Source organism: Myzus persicae, unplaced genomic scaffold (genome assembly GCF_001856785.1).
Source record: "Myzus persicae strain clone G006 unplaced genomic scaffold, MPER_G0061.0, whole genome shotgun sequence".
Lineage (NCBI taxonomy): Eukaryota > Metazoa > Arthropoda > Insecta > Hemiptera > Aphididae > Myzus > Myzus persicae.
In genome coordinates this window covers 986321-1011802 of record NW_019100581.1, presented here as the reverse complement: position 1 = coordinate 1011802, position 25482 = coordinate 986321, and the positions used below count along the sequence as shown (strand labels likewise).

Below are 25482 nucleotides of genomic sequence, written 5' to 3'. Positions count from 1 at the left end.
TGTGCCGACGTCTTTTGTGCTTCGAGAACACCGAAAAAATTATGATTTTGGTTCACATGAGTGAATCATTGCCCTCTCGTGCGTCCGCCGGGTATACCTACTACTGCTTCACCGTATTTTGTTCAGCATTACCTCCTGAAAATATATTAGACTAAGGAATTAATATATTATTATTATTATTATTATTATTATTACCTCACGCGGATGTGCGTTTGATTCAAAAGGAACATTATTGTACGACGTGCAATACGCGCAGGTCGGAGGTAGAACTGCAGCTGATGTGCACCATAACATTGTACACATGCACTGCAGCACAAACGATTATTAAACAATGAACGATGAATTTTTAAAACACAAATAAAATTTATTTTCATATCACTTAAAATGTTTATTTGTATAATATATACGTATATATAAATATTCTTTTTTTTACAATACAGGCCTCCGATACACTACTATAATACAATTTACTACGTTAAACCGAATGTGTATGTCGGCCCAACATACTCTTTCAGAGTTAAATTCTTTAGTAATACAAGATTGTACAAATACAGTGTACCTGTAAATGAATGGAAGTTTTCTCTTTTCTTTTTTGATTGGATGTTTACAATATAATATTACAAGTACATTAAATATGCGATAACATATACACATGTCATAATGTTGGTATTTAAAAAAATCATAATTTTTAAGTATTTAATTTAAAGGCACAGTAACAGAGTGGTTCAGTTGTATACGATACCAAAATGAAATGTTAAAAAAAAAAAAACATCAGTAGTATCGTTAACGTCGTCGATTATACACTAGAACCTTTAAATTAAAAAAAAAATATTATAATAACCCGTTGATAATAATTACACTAAAAAAAAAAAAAAATTAAATACTAATAATAATATAAATCACAGGTGGCCCCCACTTCATATCGTAATGAAAAACGATAGAGAGCTGATGTTAAAACTAAAACAATAGAATATATTATATTACAATATTATTTCATAATAAACGATAATACATCCAAACGCGCTGCACAATGATTGAATAGCAATATCAAATTTTTACGATGATCAGATAAATACAAATCGAAACGCTCTTTTATCCGCGAATAATATAATATAACAATAATAATTACTAAAATTGTGTAAAATTATATTATATTTTTTACATTATATCTGTTATAGGTGCGTCGTTTCGTCGAGGCGAGAATGTACTCGTCGCCACTGCCGATCACCAACCGTAGTTGTCATCGTCACAATTGTCATCAGTGACGGCGACGGTGGCGGTGTGCTACCTCCACTCGGAAGCGGAAGCGGAAGCGGCAGCGGTGGCAGCGTCGGTGTCGTAATACGAAGCGGGGGATTTGTTTCAATAAGCCGCGGTGCCATGATGGTGATGGGCCATCAGTGATGTGTGGTGGTGCGGGTGATGGTGATGGTGATGGTGATTTAGGTCGGTCAGATAGTGGTGACCGTGGTCGACGGACGACGGTTGGATGGACGGCGCCCCGGGTCCGGTGTTCATGTACCTGTAGAGGGTCAGAAAACCACTATGTTAGACAATCGATTTGATATTTATTATTATGCACATAAAAAATAGCGATTTCATGTCGACGTTAAGTTTTCCATAACTATGCTGGCTTCTTAATTTTGAAGACGTGTTTATTATTAATATTAAAACAGATTTCAATATTATATTATATACGAAAACGCGGAAAAGATATTGAATAATGAAATATAAATAATTATCGTTGTTATGACAATATGTAGATGGTTGAAATAACGAACGAGATACATTAAAACATAATATACATCTTCTCATTCCTCGTGCCACGAATTATTTTCAGACCGACGACTTTCGCAAAATATAGTATATTTTTATGGTCGATTAATACGTATATTGTTGTTGTACCTTGTACGATATTGTACACGTTTGAATGTACACAAATTCGAACTATATGTTTCATTTCTCGCTGTTATATTTTGTTGTGTATCTATTCGGAAATATATGAACAATATACAATATGTATTTATTATATTACTACAAATAGCATAATAAATTTCATTGGTTGAAAAGTGATGAAATACTTTAAACGTAGCTTAGGCTTTCTATTGTTAATTTTTTTGACATAAATATTATGTTTTTGGGGTAGACACACGTTTTTTGTTTCTGACCGAATTTTCGTAAGGTTTTCGTTGTTATGGTTACTTATCAACAAAATCATATCTATGGACTATTTATTGGTTCAGTTAATATTGTGTAATATTTTTTTTTTCAAATCCCTACTCGTTTTGATACACCTAATAGGTACATACATTGAGCACTACGAGTAGGTATATGAGATGATGATGGTCAATAGAAATAATTTCAAAAAATGTTCAACATTGGATGGAATTATTAAAAAAGACTTACACGGGACATTTATATGCTGGGATGTCATATACAAGTCCTCACACGACATCCGAAAAAAAAATCTCCACGCGATTTGTCGAATTATAATCGTATAAATCTACTATTATAATAATAATATGTGCGGCACAAAAAAGTTCTTATTTTAGACGAGCTTACCAATCGGACGTTGGCGGTGTGGGCAGTGGCAGCGCCGTTGGGTGTAGGACGGACGGTGTCTGCGATCCGTGATGGTGATCCACTGGCGACACGATGCTGGGCGTCGCAGTGGTGCAACTGTCGGTCACCCTGATCGAACCACCTGACGAGCAGTTGGAGTCTTCCGAGTCGTAGTTGCCGTCGCTGTCCATCTTGCCGTTGCCGTGCACCTATGAAAATAAATGAATGAAATGTTAATTCGTGGGCACCGATAATGTCGCAATGATTTGTAATTATTCGGCTGATTGGTCTCTGGGGAGATATTATAATTTATGTAAACCGAATGCATACCTTCATGTGCTTCCTGAGGGAACTAGGATGAGTGTACGACTTGTCGCAGCCAGATATCCTACAGTTGTACGGCTTGTCCGACGTGTGTACGTGCGAGTGCTTTTTCCTGTCCGAACTGTTGGCGAACCTACGGTCGCATCCTTCGTACTCGCATTTGAACGGCTTCTCGCCTATAAAAACACAAAAAATGTTATGTTAATATTAATATTATTTTTATTATTATTGTTATTATTATTATTATTATTGCCGTCGTTATTATTGCAACGATCAGTATATTTGTGCATCACGTGGCCCGTGAACAACAAAATCACAACATAATACAAGTGATGATTCCATAGTGTTCCTGCGGGAGGTTAGGAAACTGTCAAATGCACACAATGTGTCCTCATACAATAATTTACAGCAAAAATCGGGTAATGTACATTATTTATTTTTATCGTTTTCGTTTCGATAGAGGAATAAGCCGAGTGATGGAATTTTTCTGAACAAAGACACCCAGTAAATTACTTATTCAATACCTACATATATCGTCCATATAGAGAAGGAAAAAAAGGTCGTTTAAAAACCTTGAAGATTTTAGGTCCGAGACCCTTTTTTTTTGTTGTGCGTGGTGTGGTCAATATCGTTACTTCTGGAGTTGAGGTTCACTTGTGTTACTCGGATAGCTCATAAATCCTCTTCTAAATGGTATGGGAATATACAAAAGGCCTTTATACGTAACCCGTGTCGAATCGTCGATTTCTCCAAAAAAAAAAAAGAAAGAAATATTGTTCTGTTTTTATTGTGAGACCAAATTTTGTGTAACATTGACACTAAGATTGACGAATATGTCCTTGGTCATGATATCGTATTATCTTTTAGCGTGTAAATTGAGTTTGCATCCATTGCGATGGTATGGTAGTTATTTAGAGATAGAATTTTCCATTGAAAATGTATTTGGTGCATAGTACCTACATTTTTCTTGTTCGAAATGTATACAAAAAAAATAACAACACGTTTATTATTACGCGTTTTAAATAGTATATTGACTACAGGAGGCGAACCATAATGTTTCACATCCCACCTATTACCGTCACAATATCTATTTTGACGAACATAATTTATTCCGAAGTTTTTATTAACGTGCAATTACACGATTCAGACACGATTGGAGTCTGTGCGGTCGGTCACACGGTATGCCTATGACCTCTTTTACGATAACTCGTAGACCGATGATATTGTTATTCATTGCAAATATTTTTCATTTTCCCTCCCGCCGTCCTACCGGCTCGCACTAAGGTCAGACAGTTGAAAAGGAGTTGAAAGCTTGTTATCGACAATCTGATTATGGCAATCGACATGGTAACGTTCTAGACGGATTCACACCTCCATATGGGAACCGGACTACCGGTCGCGATGACGTGTTCAGTGTTTTGTTCTTGTACAATAATAAAATAATACGAAAGGCCCCATTATACATGTCGCTGCCGTTGTATTGTACGCAGTCGTTAAATACGTTTACTATATTATACAGGAATACCTACGTTTTGGGGGTGGGACTCGTGCGATGATCAAGTGTAGTATATGTACGCGACGGTCGTTTAACAGACTATTAAAAATGTACGAAAAAAAATGTGCAATATTTTCGGCCACGACATCATAACAATATATCAAACGATAAAACAAAAATAATGCGACCAGATTTTATTATATTATTATATAGTGGGAGACGACGTGTTTCGTTTTTACACAATTTAACCGCCTACGCACGTCGGCTAATAAAATATTATATTACTATCGAACTCAATATCAATATACGACGTGGTCAGTAGAAGCGAATAATATTCCCCCGGCGCCTAAGTCGCGGGTCAGTTTCTTATCGGTAATAAACGATTAGCGACACGTAACTGCGATGTTTTCGTTTTTAACGACTCCGGAACGCCTGCGTAAATATAGGTACCTCTTATACAAACGAGCTGGAGATGAGTGTTTTAACGATTTACATATGTTATGGCATACAATGGACTGGAATGCAATAAAAATATTTATACGTGTATGTATGCGTGTACACACACACACACACACACACACACACACGCGCGCGCGCGCACCCATATATAATAAGCATACATCGTCAAAAGATAAGTGTAATAAAAAGAATCGTCGTTTTCTTCGTCCTCCCGGTCCTCGTGCTATTCTTCTTTCATAAATTGGGTGGCATTTCCAAGGACTCTTAATTTTTAATGAGTTATTTAAAAAAAGTACGACTAAACGGGTTTATGACTTATGGGTTTGAGATGCGTATATATAATGAAAACATCGTGGAAGTATTATATTTCGTCGTAGATGATATATATATATATACCATATACGCGTCTCCGGAATATTGTGCCCACTCACGGTTGCAGGTATACAGCTGCGGATAATATGTTGTCTACCGCGCGTGGAGATTTCGATCGCAAATGGTTTGAAATGTATTTTTTTTTTTTACAAATCGGAAAACGGTCTAGCGTAGGAATAAGGAAACACGTCTCATGTTGAGGACAAAAACGAAAACAATAACAAATTCCTGCAACTGCACGAAAGGGTAGCGCGTGCAGTGTAATTGACGCCTTATACTGCGTTGTCATCATAATAGTCTATTATTATAATAGCCAATGAACAAATATCTCACTCCCACAAGTGCAGATGATTCTCAGATATAGGTTTTTTCCCTGTTAGTGTTTATGAAAGAATATTGTGTGTAACAAGTTGTGTAAAGGTCAAACGAATAATATTATACATAGCGAGGTGAAGTATTACGCAATACCAATCGATGTCGATTGTTCGTCACGAGTATATATTTTTATTAAATATTTTATGTACCCGAAGGAGTGATATATATATTATGTGTATACAAATCGAAACTTATGTGATATCGTAGATCTAAAACGTTTATTCATTTATTTTATTACCGTGTTTTTTTTTATTTTGTTAAATTCTCTATTGTCATCTTTTACACGTATCGTCCGTGTCGTATCTAACATGCATCGGACGCGATTTATTTCACTTAGAACGCATTAACTTGTAAGCCCGGTGACGTCTCGAGAACTTACTTGTCCGGTGCACTAGTAAATTCGAGGGTATGACATCGAAAGGGAACAATAGAGTTCAGAGATGACGTAGATATCTTAGATTTGTGTTCTGAAATATGAATTCGGAGTGTACGCCGACGACGGTCACCGACCTCACAAATAGTCCTATTGTTTTATCACGTCGGAATTAGCGACGAACGATCCCGATGAAACTCGACTCACTGCGGCGGTTATAACATTATTATTATTTTTATTGAATTTCCAGATTCCACCACCACCACCACCAGTCACCGCGTCATAGCCGCCTGCAACTTATAAATACGTCTTCAAATAATATCGAAAACGAATAAAATACGATCATCGGCAAAAGTCAATCCATATCTGTCAGGAATATATAATATTTATCGTGGGTGCTAGCAACGAACTCGCGTGCGTGCGTGCGTGGGTCCACCACGAGCAGCTGGACAATGGGGTCACATCTGCCGGACGGAAGCGTCGATGACCAATGACTCCGGCGAAGAGGACCATTACAAAAGATCGCTACTTAATAAAATCTCTATTGAATACCTATACCGTTTGTGTGCGTATATATATATAGGTCCCGAAAGGACTTTAAGGTGCTGAACGAATCGACAGAAAAGAAATACCCACCCGGTGTTAAATTGTAACGGGGGCCAGCACCTTCGCAACGGGACGTCCATTGTGACCCAACACGCGTGTATGTGCGCCCGATCATAAATATTGCACACGGGACACATTTTTTTTCGCTTTCTTTTCTTCTTCAATTTTCGGTTTCCTAGAATAAACTTTTTCTAAAATGCTAGCGCGCACGTAACACCACCAGTTGAGTCCTTTTTCATTTTAGAAAACATGGACATTTAGACCACACGCAACAGACTTGTCCATGCGCACTTGGATTGAGAAAATAATATTATATCATGTAACATGTCGGCCATTAAATACAATAATATTGAATAACTCCTACCGTTACAGTTGCCATTATACCCCCACATCATCATAAATTATTATTAGTATACATCCTCTAACCCATCTTGGTACACAATAATAATAATGCCTGGTATCGATGAAAATAAAAACGAAGAATTCGAACGTAAACTATCTTGACCTACATAGAAGGGTAGTGTGTAAATCCACCTCGTGCTGGCACTCGGTTCTCAATGCAACGCCCTATAGGTACTACAACTGCAAACATAATAATATAAAACATATAAGTACCTAAGTACAAAATGCGACCAGGCTGTCAGCCAATCGGAAAGCGTGTGCGCAACACCTCTATTGTTTCGGACGCATACAAATAAACGCAAATCATTTCGTCTGCACGAGCATATAATATCATCGTCTACCGTATGAGGGTATCGATAATGATAATAATAATAATAATAATCATAACAATAACAAACAAAAAACAATAATAACAATAATTACTGATTGATGACTCGGTTCTGTTTAAACAATGTTCTGCCTTAAATATTATTATTACGCCGAATTGTATCTATTGTTTGAGCGTCTCGACGTACACCCGCGGGCCATCCCGCTCGCTCGACTTCGGCGGCAACTTCATACAACAGCACGTGTGTGTTAATGAACAACGAAATAAAATAATTTTCCAACATCGCATTGTATTATAATAATATTATCGTCGTCGCAACATTACAATAATTATACCTCATAATAATTATTAATATTATAATCAATCGTATAACGTCTCGTATTATAGCAGTATTATAATGCGATGTATTCCAATAATGAGCACGCGACGAACGTTGGATATCATCATATTATTATTATGACCATCGTGTGGACGTGGTCATATTATTATGCAGGTAATGGTCACCTAAACACGCGATGATAAAAATATAACCGTAAAGTATGATAATATAATATATGCCAACGCGAGGCTGTACGACGCGACGGTTCGTGGTATGAAGTATACGCGCGTGCAATGTGAATGAAGAGAACAAATGAAATAAAATATATTACAAACACCGGATCACTTTTTTTTTCCCTCCCGTCAACCACTACTGCTAATATATAAAACGTCCGCGTGTATCACAGTGATATTATACGTACAGTAAGTCGACTTGTGCACACCGAGTACTATATATACGTATATGACATAACGCATATAATATTATGCGTGTACATACATAATAATTTATGGCCATCTCGATTCCGGTGGTCCGGCGACAAACGACACTACAAATCAAATTACGAGTCCACTTGCAGTTTTAATTATACGCGGACAATTAAAAGATTGTACAACCGCCGTAATGAATTTACAATATAAAACGGCTTATTATATATTATATATATATATATGAATTAAACAACGTCTGGTTGTTTTTTACTCGTATGAATATAATGAGTGGGTAACTCCTGAGAACCGTCCTCGGTTTATTATTATTATTATTATTATTATTATTTATTTATACATTTTTTCATATGCATCTTTTATTTTTCAATCATTCTGGCGGCAGCAGCAGCACTTATCTCAGGATATCATTATCATATTATACATTATACGCGTTGGTATATTTTTGTGATTCGAAATGCGAGGGGCGGGAGATAGAACATGACAGGCGCAAGAACGTAATATAAAGAGAAGTAATAATAATAATAATAATAAGGGTTATAAACACAGAATTTGTCAGCTTCACAAAAGGGTTGTACAATATAAAAGAAATCATAACAGCCTTGAGGAACGTTACCGGTTTACATGTATTTTCGTAAGGATTTATTATATGGTTTTGTTCTACTCGGGACATTATTTTATTGTTTCGCGCGTTCGGCCAGCACATTTTATTATTATACACCATCGTAATTATTCAGAAACGTAATATGCGAATATCGTATTATTCAACCACTCGGCTAAATAATATCCAATGCACACGCGATTTTAATGCTGTTTTTTTATATACTATAGTCTATAACTATAGTAAATTCGTTTTCATTAATATTGAATGAGACGAAATTCATTAACAAGTAGCCTATGACAATGTTTTTGAGTACGGGTAGTGGACACTGCCTCTTTTAAAACTTACTTAAAAACCTGTCTTATAATTTTCGCATACAACATTTTTTCAAGTTTTTATGTACCGATAGATTTTTCTTGGTAAATAGGTACCTACACGCCCAATTGTTTAAACGTGTCTCAGTGTCTGTGAATCAAACACTATAAAGATCGACCAATTCGACTCCAATTGGTTGAAAAGTTTTGATAGTTGTAGATAATTGAAAATATTTAAATAAAAAAATATCACAATATTATACACATTATTATATTCTCAGTATATCTGCGCGTTGGCTTAGGGGAATATGTTTTAGGGACCATTTGTCTTGCATTGTGGCGGCCAATTCTGCAGCTGCTCTCTTCGTGGAAAAATGGATATCGTCCACACACACATACACATACACACACATACATAAGAACCGATGACAATTTATCATACGGGGCGTGATAAAAACTTAGAATGCACACTCGAAAATCCCCTAAACGGTAGGGGCTTCAGCAAACAATGCTGCAAAAGTGATTCGAATATTATATATATTTAATGCGGTGTCCAAACATTTGCATAGGAAATAGATTGGACAAATAATTCGTTTCACTTAGGGCCGATGAGGGGATAATGCCGTTTTTACGGATGTCTATAGTAAGTCGTAAGAACTGTTGTATACGAATCATGTTTTATTACCTTTATAATTACATTAGCACACGCGGACGCGGTATAATATGATATCGCGCACCTGCAGTTGTACGGTACACTACGAAAGTGACTAGATAAAAAAAATATTGGTTTACATTGAACCAATTAGAACAATGCAAGTAGGTATATCATCGTACGGGTATACGTGCTATATAAACTTTGCGTATTTTTTTTTTTTGTAACCCATCTGTTTTAAAAAAAATCCTAAATCGATTTATCGACTTATCGTTGAAAAATACCCTGAATCACTTTGCGTTCATCCATTATACACACCTTTTGTCGGTATATAATCCCCCCCAAATCTTGATATGTCATTAATATTTTTTTTCCTATCTCTCAGTATCGTTATACGAAAATCCCCTTAGTATCGAAAAACCAAAACGATCAAGCATATAATACGCATTGGAAACAATAAAGGTAATATTTATATCCTAAAATTATATAGGTATATTCAATATACATATATATATATACCACTTGGGCAATCGACGTTTAACATTTTATCATATTAGTTATGCAAATTTGATCACTCATTACATCGACTGTGGCATTAGTTGATATACATGTACGTATACATAATACAATAATGTAATATATTATACATATTTGATATTTAAACCTCCCAAAAGTTAATCGGACAGACCATCCGGACAACATTGATTGATGATGTTGTTATTACTGTCATAACACGATAGGGATATCGATTTAAGCCGATGATAATATGTCATGTTAATTAAACGGTTGACGTCCCGTCTGTCTGTCTGTCGGATTATTTTTAATAACAATATGTTACACGTATGGGAGCGATATCGAGAGCTGTAAAGCGCGTGTGCTTCGAAATTCATTCGGCGACGAACGTGCGCGCTGGAAGAGACTTTAACGAACGTCCATGACGCTATACTCACCGGCCGTTTTTTAATATACCTTTTCATCGTCGTACACATATTACACACAAACGGGCGTGTGCGTGTGTGATTGACTCGTACACACGTATTATGTGTGAGCTACATTGAGCGAATATGAAAATGAAAATAATAAACGTTTTTTTTTTCTTCTATACACACAGCCACACACAAATATAATATATAACATAAAGACGTTCGGGCAGAAAAACGACAAATATTGCGGATCGATAAACATCTCGGCACTCAATAATGGATCCTCGGTATCAATAATCATAATCTGATTGTACCGTGTTTCCCCTCGTATATAATATTATATTTTTACACCGAAAATATAAATGATCATCATACACACAAACACAATAATGCTATATATATTGCAGTGAAATCTAGCTAACATTCCTGCAGGATTCATTACACCCTTGTCATACTGACAGCGAATCTGATCGAAAAATCCGGTCAATTATCCCCGTGATCGTTTTCAGTACCTTTTGACCACCGAGATCGTCAATCACCTCTTGACAACGGCAAAAGGCGAAATTGCGTTTCTCCGTATTGTTACTATTACTCGAATACCAGTTGACGATCTTCGAGTATATAATAACAATATTATATTATATTGTATAGTAGCGGTATAATACCATTATGTATACGTACCCGTAATGCGTAAAAACTTGTACAATACGGATGATATGTCGTTTGCGTTTTTGTCAAATTATGATACAAGAGAAGCGGCGATGGCGGGTAAGATCGGATCGAGTCAATAGTGTGGTCGGATATAAACGTCGACAAGAAAAAAAAATAGCTATTCCATATCTGATTGACAGAACAATGACTGTTTTGGTTTCTTACTATTATACCTATTTCGTTTTTTTTTCTCGTAATAAATAACTCGTGTTTATAATAATCGTTGATGATAAATGTGCAAGGGAAGTGCAGATTACTGTGTGTAAATTACATAGCGAAAGGACCGTAAGACTAAATATGAATCCACACTGGGTCGGATTTTTTGTTCCGAGGTGAAACTGCCGACGGTTGTAAGTTTTATATAGCCAGTAAAATTTGACCATTATACCGTTTCATTTACTCGTATAATATAACATTTTATACATAAGTGGAATGGACCAAAATTATTGATATTGTATACTAAATAATAATTATAAACTTTACTATAATATACTCTATTGCAGTGAGGCTCTAACCCATGGGCCTCACAACCCGCTGGTGTGCCGCGAGCAGCGTAATACTGGGTCATGAACCAGGAGGACATAAGTTATGCCAAAAATCACATTAAACTGTTTAACTTGTGATGAAGTTGAAATTTATACACGGAGGTGTATCGGTGTGCTTTTTTTACAAAATTGGTAGTCCGCACAAATAAAAAGTTAGGGAACCGCTGCTTTTCAATAGAATAGATATTCTATCTAAGCTTACCCACTCGATGACCGACATAAGACGGTCGCCGTCGTGCAGCCCCTCCCATACACACGGCAATGGTCGTTGAAAATGAAGAGTAACATCGGTTGCTGACTAACGGCGCGACTAACGAGATGACAGAGAGGGGCTCCACCGTCCCTGTGGATCATACATGTGGGATCGAATGTGAAGCTGAGATGAAGTAGAATATATAACAATATACTATTGCATATATGGAAATTATAATAGAAACCAATGAGCAATATTATTATTTTTATAACAACTACAGTTACCCATTACTTGTTTAAGATTATCGAATATTACTACTAAATTTCAGATTTATATAAATATATTTATGCATAGTAAACTGCAGTATACATAGGTATATGAACACGCGTATATAATAATCATATGTTCTAGGGAGGACTAGACCTGCGATATTACGCAAACAAGTATAATAATATATTATATACATTTATAACATAAAGAGAGAGAGAAAATTAACACTGTGGAACTTGTGTGTGTACACACTTTACAACCGAAATCAAAAGATCCGTGGGAAAAATGACGGTATTAGTAGCACCTATATTATAGCACCTTACATTCGACCACGACAGGTTTGATTCATTTTTTTATCATAACCACGTCGTTTATCCGAAATAAATAATATTAGTCGCTCCGCAAAACTTGTTTAAACGAGTGTTGTAGTCGCCGTATATAATTCAAATTTTACGATGTTCTATAATAACGTGTATATTAGATTATTATTATTAAACGTATCGAATAATATGTCTTGGGGGACACGTTCCGTGCAATCTGTGTCGGTAATCCGATACGCGAATTAAACGTACCTACGTTTCGCACGCCTGTATTTTCCGCGGGCGGTGCGCCGACGGTTTCCCTCTCGTTCGAATCATATCATCTTCGCCGGTTGCGGAATCGCGGTTTTTGGGTTAATTACGAGCTTTAGTGATTATTAATTTTATTGCAATTTACATAATACATATTATATCATTCGGTCGACGTCGCGATATCGGGTGCCGGTGGTTCGCGCGTAAAATCGCATGTTATGTAACTGCTACTATAATTCCTCTATTAATTCATAACACAAATAATAACAATGCGTTATACACCGCACGCGTGCTTGTACCAATGTCATAGGATTTTCTGTTGTATATAAACAATTAAAAGACCAAAGAACTACATCGGTCGGGGCCCAAGACACACACTCGGCTAAAACGAAATAATATAAATTATAATATAGCAAGTATACATAGATAAGTACCCTACGTAGTAATTAGGTATATCGTTGCAACGTTACCGACGAAGAATCCAATAATATTAAGAAGACGTACACTTACATTTGTTGTTTTCGTCTTCGCAAATTCTATGCTCAGCAGATCACGTTTAGCTCCGATTGCTTAAAAAATTAGAGTAAATCGTCCAATTATATGACTTGGTGGTAAGAACATTATATGTGTTTGAGTGGGCGTTATTTTAAAATAGTTAAATTTTTTAGCAAGTTTTGCGTATATAATATAGCGTCAATTAAAAATGTTTATACTCGCTTAAAAATCGAATTATCGTAAAAAACCCACACTCAAACATAGTTGATGTTATCACCATCGAGTTTCATCATAGAACGATTCACTCCAATTTTCAAGATAAAGGGATTAATCGTGGTCTGTTGAGCGTAAATTTGCTATGTTATGCACTTGTAGGAAGGAGACAACAAAATATGGTTTCGTGTAGCGTCCGCTTAATAAAGATGTTCATCGCGGGTCCTAGCGTCATTCGCCGGGTTTGATAATAATGTATGAATAATAATTTTATTCGACGGACGGACGGACGGACGGCAATCATCTCGGCGGAAAAACTTCCGTCCACCCTTTCGTCAGCCACCCACCAGAGACTACACACACTCATATATATATACACATGTATTATGTGTGTGTGTGTGTTTATCCAGCACGATTAGAGTTTGGTTTTTAATTATGTGTGCGTATAATATTATACATATACACACACATATATATATTGTATGCGTACGCCCTTTGAAAGGACCCCGCTCGTTCGCGGTACACAACGACAACGGCTCCGCCGTGCGTCGGATGCGAATATTGTTATTATTACATGTGACAAGAACAGATGACGTGCGTCCCGCGAAAATACTTTTTTTTCTTCGGAATAACGTTCGCGTGGCGATGACGTCACAAAGGTTGTGCGGAAAAGAAAAAAAAACGAAACAATAATAATAATAATAATAATAATAACAACGATATTCGGTAAAAAAAAATACAAATGCATAATATAATATCATATTATATTGTTTAACATTTCCAGAAACTGAATGGATATTATTGCGCGCGAGCTCGTGTAAATAAATACTATACCTATACACTATATAATAATATTATGTTCACTGTACAGGTACCTACCCATATAGACACGCGTAGGCGTTCACGACGGATGTCGTTAACGACGATATTCGCCAACACGACGTGTGCGTGTATGTGTGCATTCTAGTCTCGTAAAATAAATAAAAAAACCTGTGTGCGAGGAAGACGCGCAAACCGGGAAAAATGCGCTTCAGGTGAAAACGAGCGCGGGCACACACACATATACATACACGCACTCACATATACACACACATACACACACCCATCACACACACATGCATACACACAACACAGACGAGGGGTTATTTACGACTGGCCCATTGTGCGAATCCTCCGGCGGCGGAGTGGGCACGATAAAATTGTCAATGTCTACCGGCAGAGCTACTATATACTATAATATACTATATATAGTATGTACCTACTACTGCTATACTACTATATATACAACTATATACTACCATATATACTACTACTATACTAATATACTTCTGCTACAACACGGCCAGTATTTATAGATATACCTATATTGTATATACACAACAGTTTCAGTATAATAATATTATATTAATATTATACACATATATATACTCAGCAAGTGTATTGAAAATTTTGAAACGCCCATAAATTACCACGCTTGCTGCCCCACAGTGTAAATATCATAATCGTAAAAAAAAATTGAAAAGTCTCGTTGTAGATTCGCATATCCGCTATTATATTACATGGTAAACTGTAGGGTTCTAGGGTCCTAATCCCCTCTCCTCTCAGAACATTTCTACTTCCCACATCGAATCTTATTTACCATCATAATAAATACTTGGAGGAGATTAATAATTGTTAATCGCTTTTATAGTCGTAAAATAAATTGTAAAATAGATAATCTTGTTTCCAGTTTTTTTTTGGTTTATAAAAGAACATTAATTTTCTACGATAATCATACAATCAATTATCTCTGTGCTTATTATGACGTAGATGACTACTTTAAAATCTCTGCAATTTGTCGAAATAAATAATTTTAAAATATTTAGCAAAATATAATGTAAATAGTATGTATAAGTATAAAAGTATTTTTATTCTATTTGGAATTATTGTATGTTGATTATTAAATTGTTATTTTTTTCTGCATATTTATACAAGATTTCAGATAAAACAAATATTAAAGTTAGCGTTTGGAATAATTTTCGAACCGTTATGTTTGGCGGTTTTTATTAGTTTAGCTATGAGCACTAATATTATGGTTAAGCCTCCTCCCCCGAGTCTGATGACGGGGAATCCTGCATACACTATTAGCTGTATACCTCGTAGAATATCTATCCCGTTTTCTCTCTAAATCCCGCAAATTGAGAGAAGACTTGGACCTCTAACTTATATATACTCTTACAATGCACGCGATAAGTTCATTATAATATCAAAACCTCGTTTACTGCGCAATAATAATGAACGTTATTATTTATTAAGTATTATCAATCGGCGGCTCCTGCGTAATGTATACCCAAGTCTACCATAACGAGTGAGTGAAAGCCAAACGACTTCACATTATTAATAACCGTCAGTAATATTATTTTTGCATTCCATAGTATGTTCGTTTTGCGATAAAATCATACTACCATTAATATATAATATTTAATATTTTAATACGTTTTTAACGTCAATGACGTTCGTAGTAACTGTATAAAATCGAAATATTATTTTACTTCTTTTCAGTGTGAAATTTTTTCGTTAGTAAAATAAAAACATACTTTCTAGAAAATTTAAGAATTATGATGCACTTAACGTGATTTAACAATGAAGTATAAAAAAAGATAGAACTATAAAATATTTTGTATACGTTCTATTAGGTATTAATGTTTATAGAACCCGTAAATGAGTTAAGTCATCTTAAATATTATATTAATATAAAACGTCAAAACCAGGTCAGCTATATATATATATATATACTTAGATTTTCAGAACCTTTATTTCCGCCATTCCTTTGGTTTGTGTTCCGGACACGTAGTCCCTATAGGTATATTTATATTATATTGTCCAGAGTTTTTGTTGTACATTATAAGGTGCAAAATATTCCTGCGGTCTAGTCATTGTTCGTCACTTCTGCTCCCCTTCCAATCGCCAACCACCAACTACCCTACCAATGTAGAATACGGACACGCCTAATTGTTCATAATTATACACAACAACGGAGTATATAATATAATATTATTATTTATGTTTCAGCCTTTTCGGCCGAATGTTATTTTTCTGTTCAGTCATGGTACTTCCTTTTTGGAATGCTAATTAACTTAAAAAGCAACCCCCGTGCCTTCCCGCTGTACAACTATTGTTTTCGGCACGGCCATGCAGTTACTCCGGAAACTTTTAACCCACCGTGTTCAACACCGTTTCATATAATTGTGCCGCATAATTAACTCTTAAAATACCATAATATTTGCAATTAAATAAATCAGAGAAAATGTAATAGCTTTAGTCCGCTATAGTTACACTTCATATTATAATGGCGCCGTTAATATTTATACATGGTATTAAAGGTATTAGAATTTTAATTTAGGGGGATATTATTTAAACTTAATTATAATAAACTAATAAATCAGAAGTAAATAAAAATAAAAATCTATTCATATTAATTATTGTTATTATTTAAACGGTCGGAATTATGTTGCAGCGTGTTTGTTTTCAGAAACTCCAACGCCATTAATGTGAGGAGAATCGATTTTTTTGAGTCTATTTACACCCTTATACCTATATACTATATATTGGTTATAACTTTATAAGCAATAACTATATATAATAAGTAATAACGTGATATATATTGAGAAGGCGGATACAGAGCGAGGGCGGATAAGAACAATTTCACCTCTATACCCCGTTTATAAAATAAAATAAATTATAAAAAATTATAAATAATTAAAATATTCTTTAAATATCGTCTACTAATAGATATTATACTTCAGAAATTAAATAAATAATTAGTTGACAATTAATATTTGTTTAAAAATTGATTTTTATTTCATCTACCAGACCAATACTATTTAGTCGCTTAGACTCAAGCGGTGAACAATTCGGTCACGCGAAGCAGGGCAATCACTAGACTCCGGCCGGGTATGGGAGTTTCGGAATGAAATAATCGAAACAACTATGACGTGTCTTGAACGAATTTACTATCCAATATAAACGAATAATATTACACAAAAAATATATTGAATAGTTTACTCGCGTCTCGCACTAGTCTCGTCTCACTCATGAAATCAATACATTTATTGTAACCGTATTATGTCGTTCCACTATGCATAATATCATGGACTTATAAACCACCTAGTTTATATTAGGTCTATGATGTATATGTATATTTAAGATTTGTAAGTTCCGAATTCGAACTATTGGGAGAAAAAACACGATATTACACATGCGTAACGATTATGGACATTTAAAAAAATATAGGTGTATCTATCCTTACTCTAAGACACGCTCTTTTTCACATGAAAATAATTCATCGAATAATTCATTTATTTATATATTAGATATCAAAGTAATTACTTGTATAGTTATATACATTATACTAAATATATATAAGTGTCAGTAAATCTAGTTAGGTAGTACTATAGCGTAATCATTATGATAATATTTATTACATTAAAAATTATATAAGTATAAGACGACAGTGATGAAGCGTGATCGATGGATAGAATGTAAAGCTGATATATTATATTGCACAACATTATATTTATTATTTATACATACGTTTATGACTCTGCAGGGCATGCTCGTGTAAAACGTATTTTTTTGTATTCGTTGTCCAGTACACCATAGTAATAATAATATAATAACATAATAATTTGTGTGACTGAGTAACGATTTTAATATACAAAATACATCATAATATAGGTAGGGTTTCGAATATACGAGAGCTGTTTAAATATAGGTATTTAAATTAATGCTTTTTAATCGAAACAAATGTGATACGCTGTCATTCGTTTGATCAAAAACTGGGTGACGGGCGCATTAATACGGTATACGCACAGAACTATTTCTATTAATTTGGTAATGTTTTTCTGACACAGTTTTACTTTGAAGAGACGAGGGAAAAAATCATTGCCGTTTAATTTATTTCAAACCAAACCGGTCTCCGACGAATATGCGCCGGCTACGATATATTTTTTTCTTATATAGAAATTATAAATAATTTTTTTCATCGCTCAGCGTTTATTTAATATTATTGCTTTTTTCCTAATGAAATATTCCGGGCAATCGAAACACGTATCTCTAAAAAAAAAAAAATGAAATATCGTATTATTTATATTATGTATTTATGTGTAGTACTGAGTAGTTGTATTGTAGTTATTATTTTTATACAATATTATTATATAGATACGAGCTTTTTTCCCAACCTCCTCGCGCTCTGCACTCATACCCATGCAACATAACATATTACGGTCTCAGCCACCGCTTGTACACGATATTCCTATACTGTCGGAGGTGAATTACTGGCAGTGGACGACTTTAATAAATATGGCCGACCGAGGACGGGGAAAAAACGTTTCGAGAAGATGATGATAATAATAATAATAATAATAATAATAGCAATAAAAACGGAATAAAACGCGACACGCAACGACAATAATGTCCGGCCATTACGTTGTCACCATTGAACCGTAACAACAAGTGCAGCGCCGTGTAAAATTATATAATATGGAAAACTCTTCGTCGTGCACATATACATATATATATATATAACAATATTTATATATTATATTATACGTACCAAGCCAATGTAGCAGTTGGTATATCATTTTCGAGATCTCGTTTTGGCTCCTGTTACACCGTGAAATATGTTAATGCGCTGCCGGTTGACACACGCATAATTAATATCCACTACGTACACTCCGGACAACGACGACGGTGACGGGAGAGAGAAGAAAATGATATTATTTTCCAAACGAATACTACTATTATTAATAATAACAATATTGTTATTATATTATAATGTTTTATGGACACCACGTCGCCGAGGCGGTTCGTTGAGGAATTTCATGACTGGAAACCAGCCCCGCTGGCCGCTACTGAAGTGACGACGTTCCATCGCTCAGTTGGTGACATTTTATCGCGCAAACAACAGTTATGTTTATTATCGGCACTGTTATCTTTATGACCCTAGACTGAGATAATGTTATTACGTAACGTAGTATAAAATGTCTTGCTCTAGTTTTCAAAAAGTACAATATTATAAAATTAGATTAGATGCATTTTAGGTGCGTTATTAATTCGTAAGGTTCGACAGTGGGCGAGAAATTGAACGAAATTGAAAATGAGTATAATATTATGTACCCGAAAGTCCTTTATCGAAAGTGTGTATTAAAATTATTAACGTCTGACAACTGGTTCACAGGTCAGCTCGTATACGCCAAGTTGACATTTCTCGGACTGCGGTGAATGAAAATAGTTTCACACGTTCCTCTTGTTGGTTGCGGTAAGCGTAGGCATGCGTTGTAGTATATTATCCAGTGTTTATGATTTATACTATTATTATACCTACCGAAATATCCCGGTATCCCGCAGACGGTCCACATTTTCAGTTTTATTTATAATGATAACAATATTTATTCAATAATGTACATTATGAACCTCACGACCCATCGACAAGATAATATTCTTATCCTGCGATTACAATTAAGTATTTCCTATAGTATAATCGGTCCCAATAATAGTGCCAACGACCCTGTGATTAAAACGAGACGTCGTTCGAGACGTAGGAGGAAATCAGCATCGAGGTGACGTGTTCCGTGGTATTACAGTATAATATAAGTATAGACAGTCGAAAATATTGTAACGAACTCAATACCGATATTATAATATTATAATATGTCTACGAAAACAAAGGGCAATAAAAACTAGTAACGTTTATATTTTATATACAAGTCCGCCGAGTCGTCTGCGCTCGCGTGTATGTGTGTGTGTGTGTGCGCGCATACCGTAAAGTCATGATCGGCCGTGTACATATACAGTTTTATTTTCGTTTTTATTTTTTTCCTCCGATAATTAATTACGTATAGCCATCCCCCCACACCCCACCCGCATCAAAATTCTATCGCTCGTTCTTATATTATATACGCACATTATATATATATATATATTTATTATGTAAGTATTATTATTATATGCGCGAGCGGTGTCCGCGTATAAATCATCGTCGTGAACAGTGCCGGGCCCGATATAGTGGTGAACTGCTGCAGCAGCCCGTGTATCTGCCCATATAATATACACGAAACACGCACGCGGTATACACATAATATTATATTATTTATTGCGTTCGCGGTCATTTCTCACATATATATCTCACACGTGTACCCCTCTCCCCTCTCCCCTACCTTGTCTTGTACACCGTCGCCTATACGACTGCATGTATATACCATGAGCACACTATACGATACGGCCGTTTCCGTAATAAGATTTCAAATTTTGGAAAAAAAAAAATGAAAAAGAAATAGTAAATACGTTCTTTAGTTTTAACGAATAATTTGGACCACTAGAAAGCACGGAAAAAAGGTCTCTCGGCTTGGAAATCGAGGTGCATGACATAACCCGCGAAGTCATTAACGTCCAATCTCTCGTTACGATAATGGCATTGTGTTGCATTATACCGCGCATCACCTAGCGGAGCGAAGCCGTTTAACAAAAAAAATAAAAGGCTATTGAGCCGCGTCAACTCGAATTTCGCGTTTGTTTTGTACACAGTACACGACAATATTTTGCTCGAAAAAAGAATGTGGACTGAATGGAGGGTTTTTCAATGAAATCCTGCAGCAGGAATTCGCGACCCGATCCGCGGGAAAGGATGTGACGAGACGTCTCGGCGGTGTCCCCGTCAAGTGTTTTCAAACACAGTTACAGTGTACAATAATAACACGGTAGTATTATACCTACAATTTTATATAATATAGTAGTTGCCCGTATCCATATATATTTTTTTTTTCGTTTTTGGAAATACGACCGCTGCCGCATAGTAATAACATTCGTAAATAATAAGACTAGAAATACCGTCACCGAAGTTACGCCGGACGAACAATATAATAATAATATACGAACTCGCGTCCCCATAGTCGCTGCCGCTCCGGTCTCTCGGGGCGTTTTTGCGGGTAAAACGTTGGGCGTAGGTAATGTATATATATATTTAGATGTTTCAATAGCCGCGTGTAACATAAGCTGTATAATCTACATTGTGCGCGCGCGAGTGTATAGGTTTACTGCATATATATACTATGCGTGTGTGTGTATTGATAGAGGGGCTTGAAAAAAAAAAACGTGTAAAGAATGAGAAAAAAAATAAGAAAGATTTCGGGCGAAAAAAAACTCTGCCGAGTATTTTTATTTTCGTGAATTACTCCTCCGGTTTGATTTATTTACCTGCAGGCATTGTGTTACCCTGCAGCAGTGCACTGCAGTTTATACGCGTGTATATGTATATAAATGTATGCGCGTTATTGTACTCTGCGCCGCCGACTTCCGTCGTTCACAACAGAAACGTTTTCTTCTGTTGCTATTTATTATTTTTTTTTTCCACCGCACGAGGGTGGAATCGAGCAAGCCTCCCCACTAGTCATAATATTTCCGTGTGCTGAGATCCGAATCATACGCTAATTTTGCGGTGGAAGCAGAGAAGTCTTCACGAGTGTACCGACCGCGCATTAATTCGCCGCGACGTACAATATTATTACGTAACTTATATAGTTATAATATTATATATTGCTTAGGTCGGGCACACGTGCGCAAAAATCTGTTCAGTGTTCACCCACGTATTTGGAGGTTCTTTTTCTTAGCTGTGCTCGTCGTACTTATTATTTGTACGAAATACAATAGGAAAATCGCAAAAATCATAGCGAACGTTGTTCATTGTGGGGCGTCCAATAACGCGGCCATTTAAGTTGTAACTATACGAGTTAAATATATTAGTATGTAGTACAGGGAGTCGGGACGGAAGATTTACGACTACACCTCCGGGTCGTTGTTTATTTAATAACGCGTAGAACGTTTTATTATCGGACGGTAATCAAGACAGTTAGTTATCAGATCTTATCTGTCTGTCAAATTGTAAGTAAATTTAAATAAGTAGGTACTTTTTTTATATTTACACACGAAATACCTGACTAATAAGTGTATCTATAATAATTTAGAACCACCTGAAGTTTATTTATCTATGCAGCGTTTAGCATTATTGGCAAGGTCTACAGAATAAATAATTTATACAAACATTTATTAAGTGAAAAAAATTGAATAAAACATATTATGTAACGCAACGATCATACACCCATCTGTCTAATAAGCATAATCTGGCAATAACAATTATCTACTATATAACATATTGGTACATAGGTAAACATTTATACTGTGATTAAAAATACCTATTTTTAATTTGATTATACGTTGACAAACAGGATTTCAAATGTATATTTAAAAAAAAAAACAGAAGAAAAATATCATCTATAATGTTTAGAAAATAAATATAATCGTTCTCCGCGTAATAAAACTTATAATATTATTTAAATTGATGATTAAATATTTGAGGGCGCATAAAATAAGAACAATGTCTGCTTTTTTATTTGTCGTTTTATATAGTTTTTCTATGGAATTAGATTTACCTACCTAAATGTTTGTTATAAATTTATAATCAAAACGCATCTGTTTCAAATAAAAGTGTTTTACACTATACATGGGTAATAAAATATTTTTCCCCCCTTGGTAGTATAATAATTGTATATTTATTTAGAAAATTAAATAATTTAGTTTTAATACACAAATAATGCCTACTAGAGGAACCCCTTTTTGTTTAGAAATGAAATCAGATAATATCGTGAAAATTACCAAGAATAACTTAACTATGGCCATAAAAACGATTTTATGATGTTATAAATATAAATTTCCAACATTAACCATTATATGTACATTTTGTACTTGAAATCGGCAACCCTTGTAACCCTAGTCGATTAATATATTATATTATATTAAGTTATAATGTAACGTTTGTGTGTTGTGTAAACACAATAACATGTATGAAGACATCGGAACAGATTGTTTAGAGATTGATCGATTTCGTTTCCCTCGAAAATCCTATAAACGAGCCAATAATAACCGTGTAGACCGTGTTTTCGAATTACGATTTAAATATAATATAGTGTTCTGCCCCTGTATCCACGAGTTGATCGATAACAAGGGGACCGCAATGAACCACCCGCGAACTATCCGGTACGCGCATAAGCCAAACAACAAACATCTGCTGCGACACGTCCAAAAACAGTCAACGGGTCCGAGACGAGACACACGAATGTTTGTTTATCTGTGGCTCGTGCCACCTTCAAGAACGGCAGCTAACATAACATGTACTCTCTATGTTTCGAATTACAAATGGAAAAATAAGAACAAGTCATTTTCGATGAGTAAACTCTAAAATATTTCGATTCGACCCGTTTTGAGAATAGTTTACTGTCGTTGTGGAAAACAATGCGGAATTTTTTATAAACGCGTGTATTGCTCATACTATATCGCGTATTAATTACTAATTTTTATATGTACATTGTGCAGCTATATATTAATAATATCATATCGATTTACAAACAAATTATATTAAAATATTAACAATACCCGGGAATGGGTATGCATATATATTATACACCTTATAATGGCATATTTTGTAAACTCATTTTCTCATGTATAAGTATACTAATAACAGGAACATAATGCACGCCGTGCACCATATACCCACAGTGTTATGTATCGGTAATAACAATACTTACAACACTCATGAATAATACTATGGATATAAAATAAAAAAAAAATACTACAATTAATAAATAATATGTATATATTATATAGAACAACTCAACAACATATCCGTTGTGTATAGGAAAAGTAGTATGAAAGAAAAAAATCTTATTAACACGTTTACGAATTTATTAGTTTGATATCTAACACGGTTTAAAACAAACGCCCATCGCCTCGGGTGCATTCGTCAGCGCACGGAAAAACAGAGAAGTGAAAAAAAAATTAAAAAATGAAGAAGCCTTATCGGGAGCACGTAATAAACAAGTGAAGGGTGCTATATAAAAATACCCTCAGGCCGTTTTACAGCCATCGCATAACCCCTCTGTGCACACACATATATATATTATACCTATAATAGACAATAGTGAGTATATACTTATATATTATTATACGCGTACGCCTTCTTATTCACGTTTCGTTGTTTTCTCACAAATTAGCCTAATTGCCCGGTGATGTATCGTTTGTTCTAAGCCGCGACTGTATACCTTATTGGCCCCTAAGGGTGGACCGGTGGTGCGTTATAGTGTGTATATAGTCGTTTCGGCGCGCGCGCACAAATTATATTATTTTATACCTATTACCTACAACACACTGCTGCTGCAGACCTCTAAACGAGAAACGCCTACGGGCGGAGCTGCTGGATGAAGCGGTTTAAAAATCAATTATCGCGTGCTTGTAATAATATATTTAATGTTGTACTAAATCACGATAAACAGGTACGATTCAATTTTGAAACACAGTCGAAAGATGGAAATCTCTTCCTGCGAACGTTCACACGAAATCCGAAAACGTATGCCGTCGAAATCCGCGGCGCGAACAATACACTCTCACGCCTCCGCTGTCTTCCGACGACGATTCGTCGTAAAACGCTGCAGCGTCCGCTCAATATTAGTGAAATCGCGTTCTATACAGATGTCGAAGACCATATTAAAATATAAAGAAACGAGAGAAGAGTATGCTTTAGTCTTTCCAACATTGAACGCGTACGCATACCCATACAAATAAATATATAGAGCATAATAACGATTATGATGATGATTATAATAGTAACAATAATAATATAATATAATATTTACTACATATTTTTGATGTCCACATAATATATACATATATTATATTGTTTGATTCTCGGAAAGCGGCCGCGAAAGGGTTTCGAATGAACGAACCGCGTCTGAAACGTACACACCGCGGCGGCCCGATTGTCATCAACTCTTTCTCTAGCGGCGACTGAACGTCTGCAGAGACGAATAACCGTCCCGGTATACCGCGGTTGACCCGGGTACGGGGCGCG

At 35.4% G+C, this 25482-nt stretch overlaps 1 protein-coding gene across 1 annotated transcript in view; it reads right to left on the bottom strand.

The window, feature by feature from the left end:
* Positions 1–560: 560 nt before the first annotated feature.
* Positions 561–25482, bottom strand: part of LOC111034386 (zinc finger protein ZIC 4-like) — a 40091-nt gene continuing 15169 nt past the window's right edge. Inside the window, exons 2-4 of the mRNA XM_022315586.1 lie at positions 2893–3062; positions 2563–2771; positions 561–1522 (exon numbers count right to left, since the gene is read on the bottom strand). Coding sequence (XP_022171278.1) covers positions 1363–1522; positions 2563–2771; positions 2893–3062 — 539 coding nt within the window. The 3' untranslated portion in view covers positions 561–1362. The remainder of the gene's footprint in view (positions 1523–2562; positions 2772–2892; positions 3063–25482) is intronic.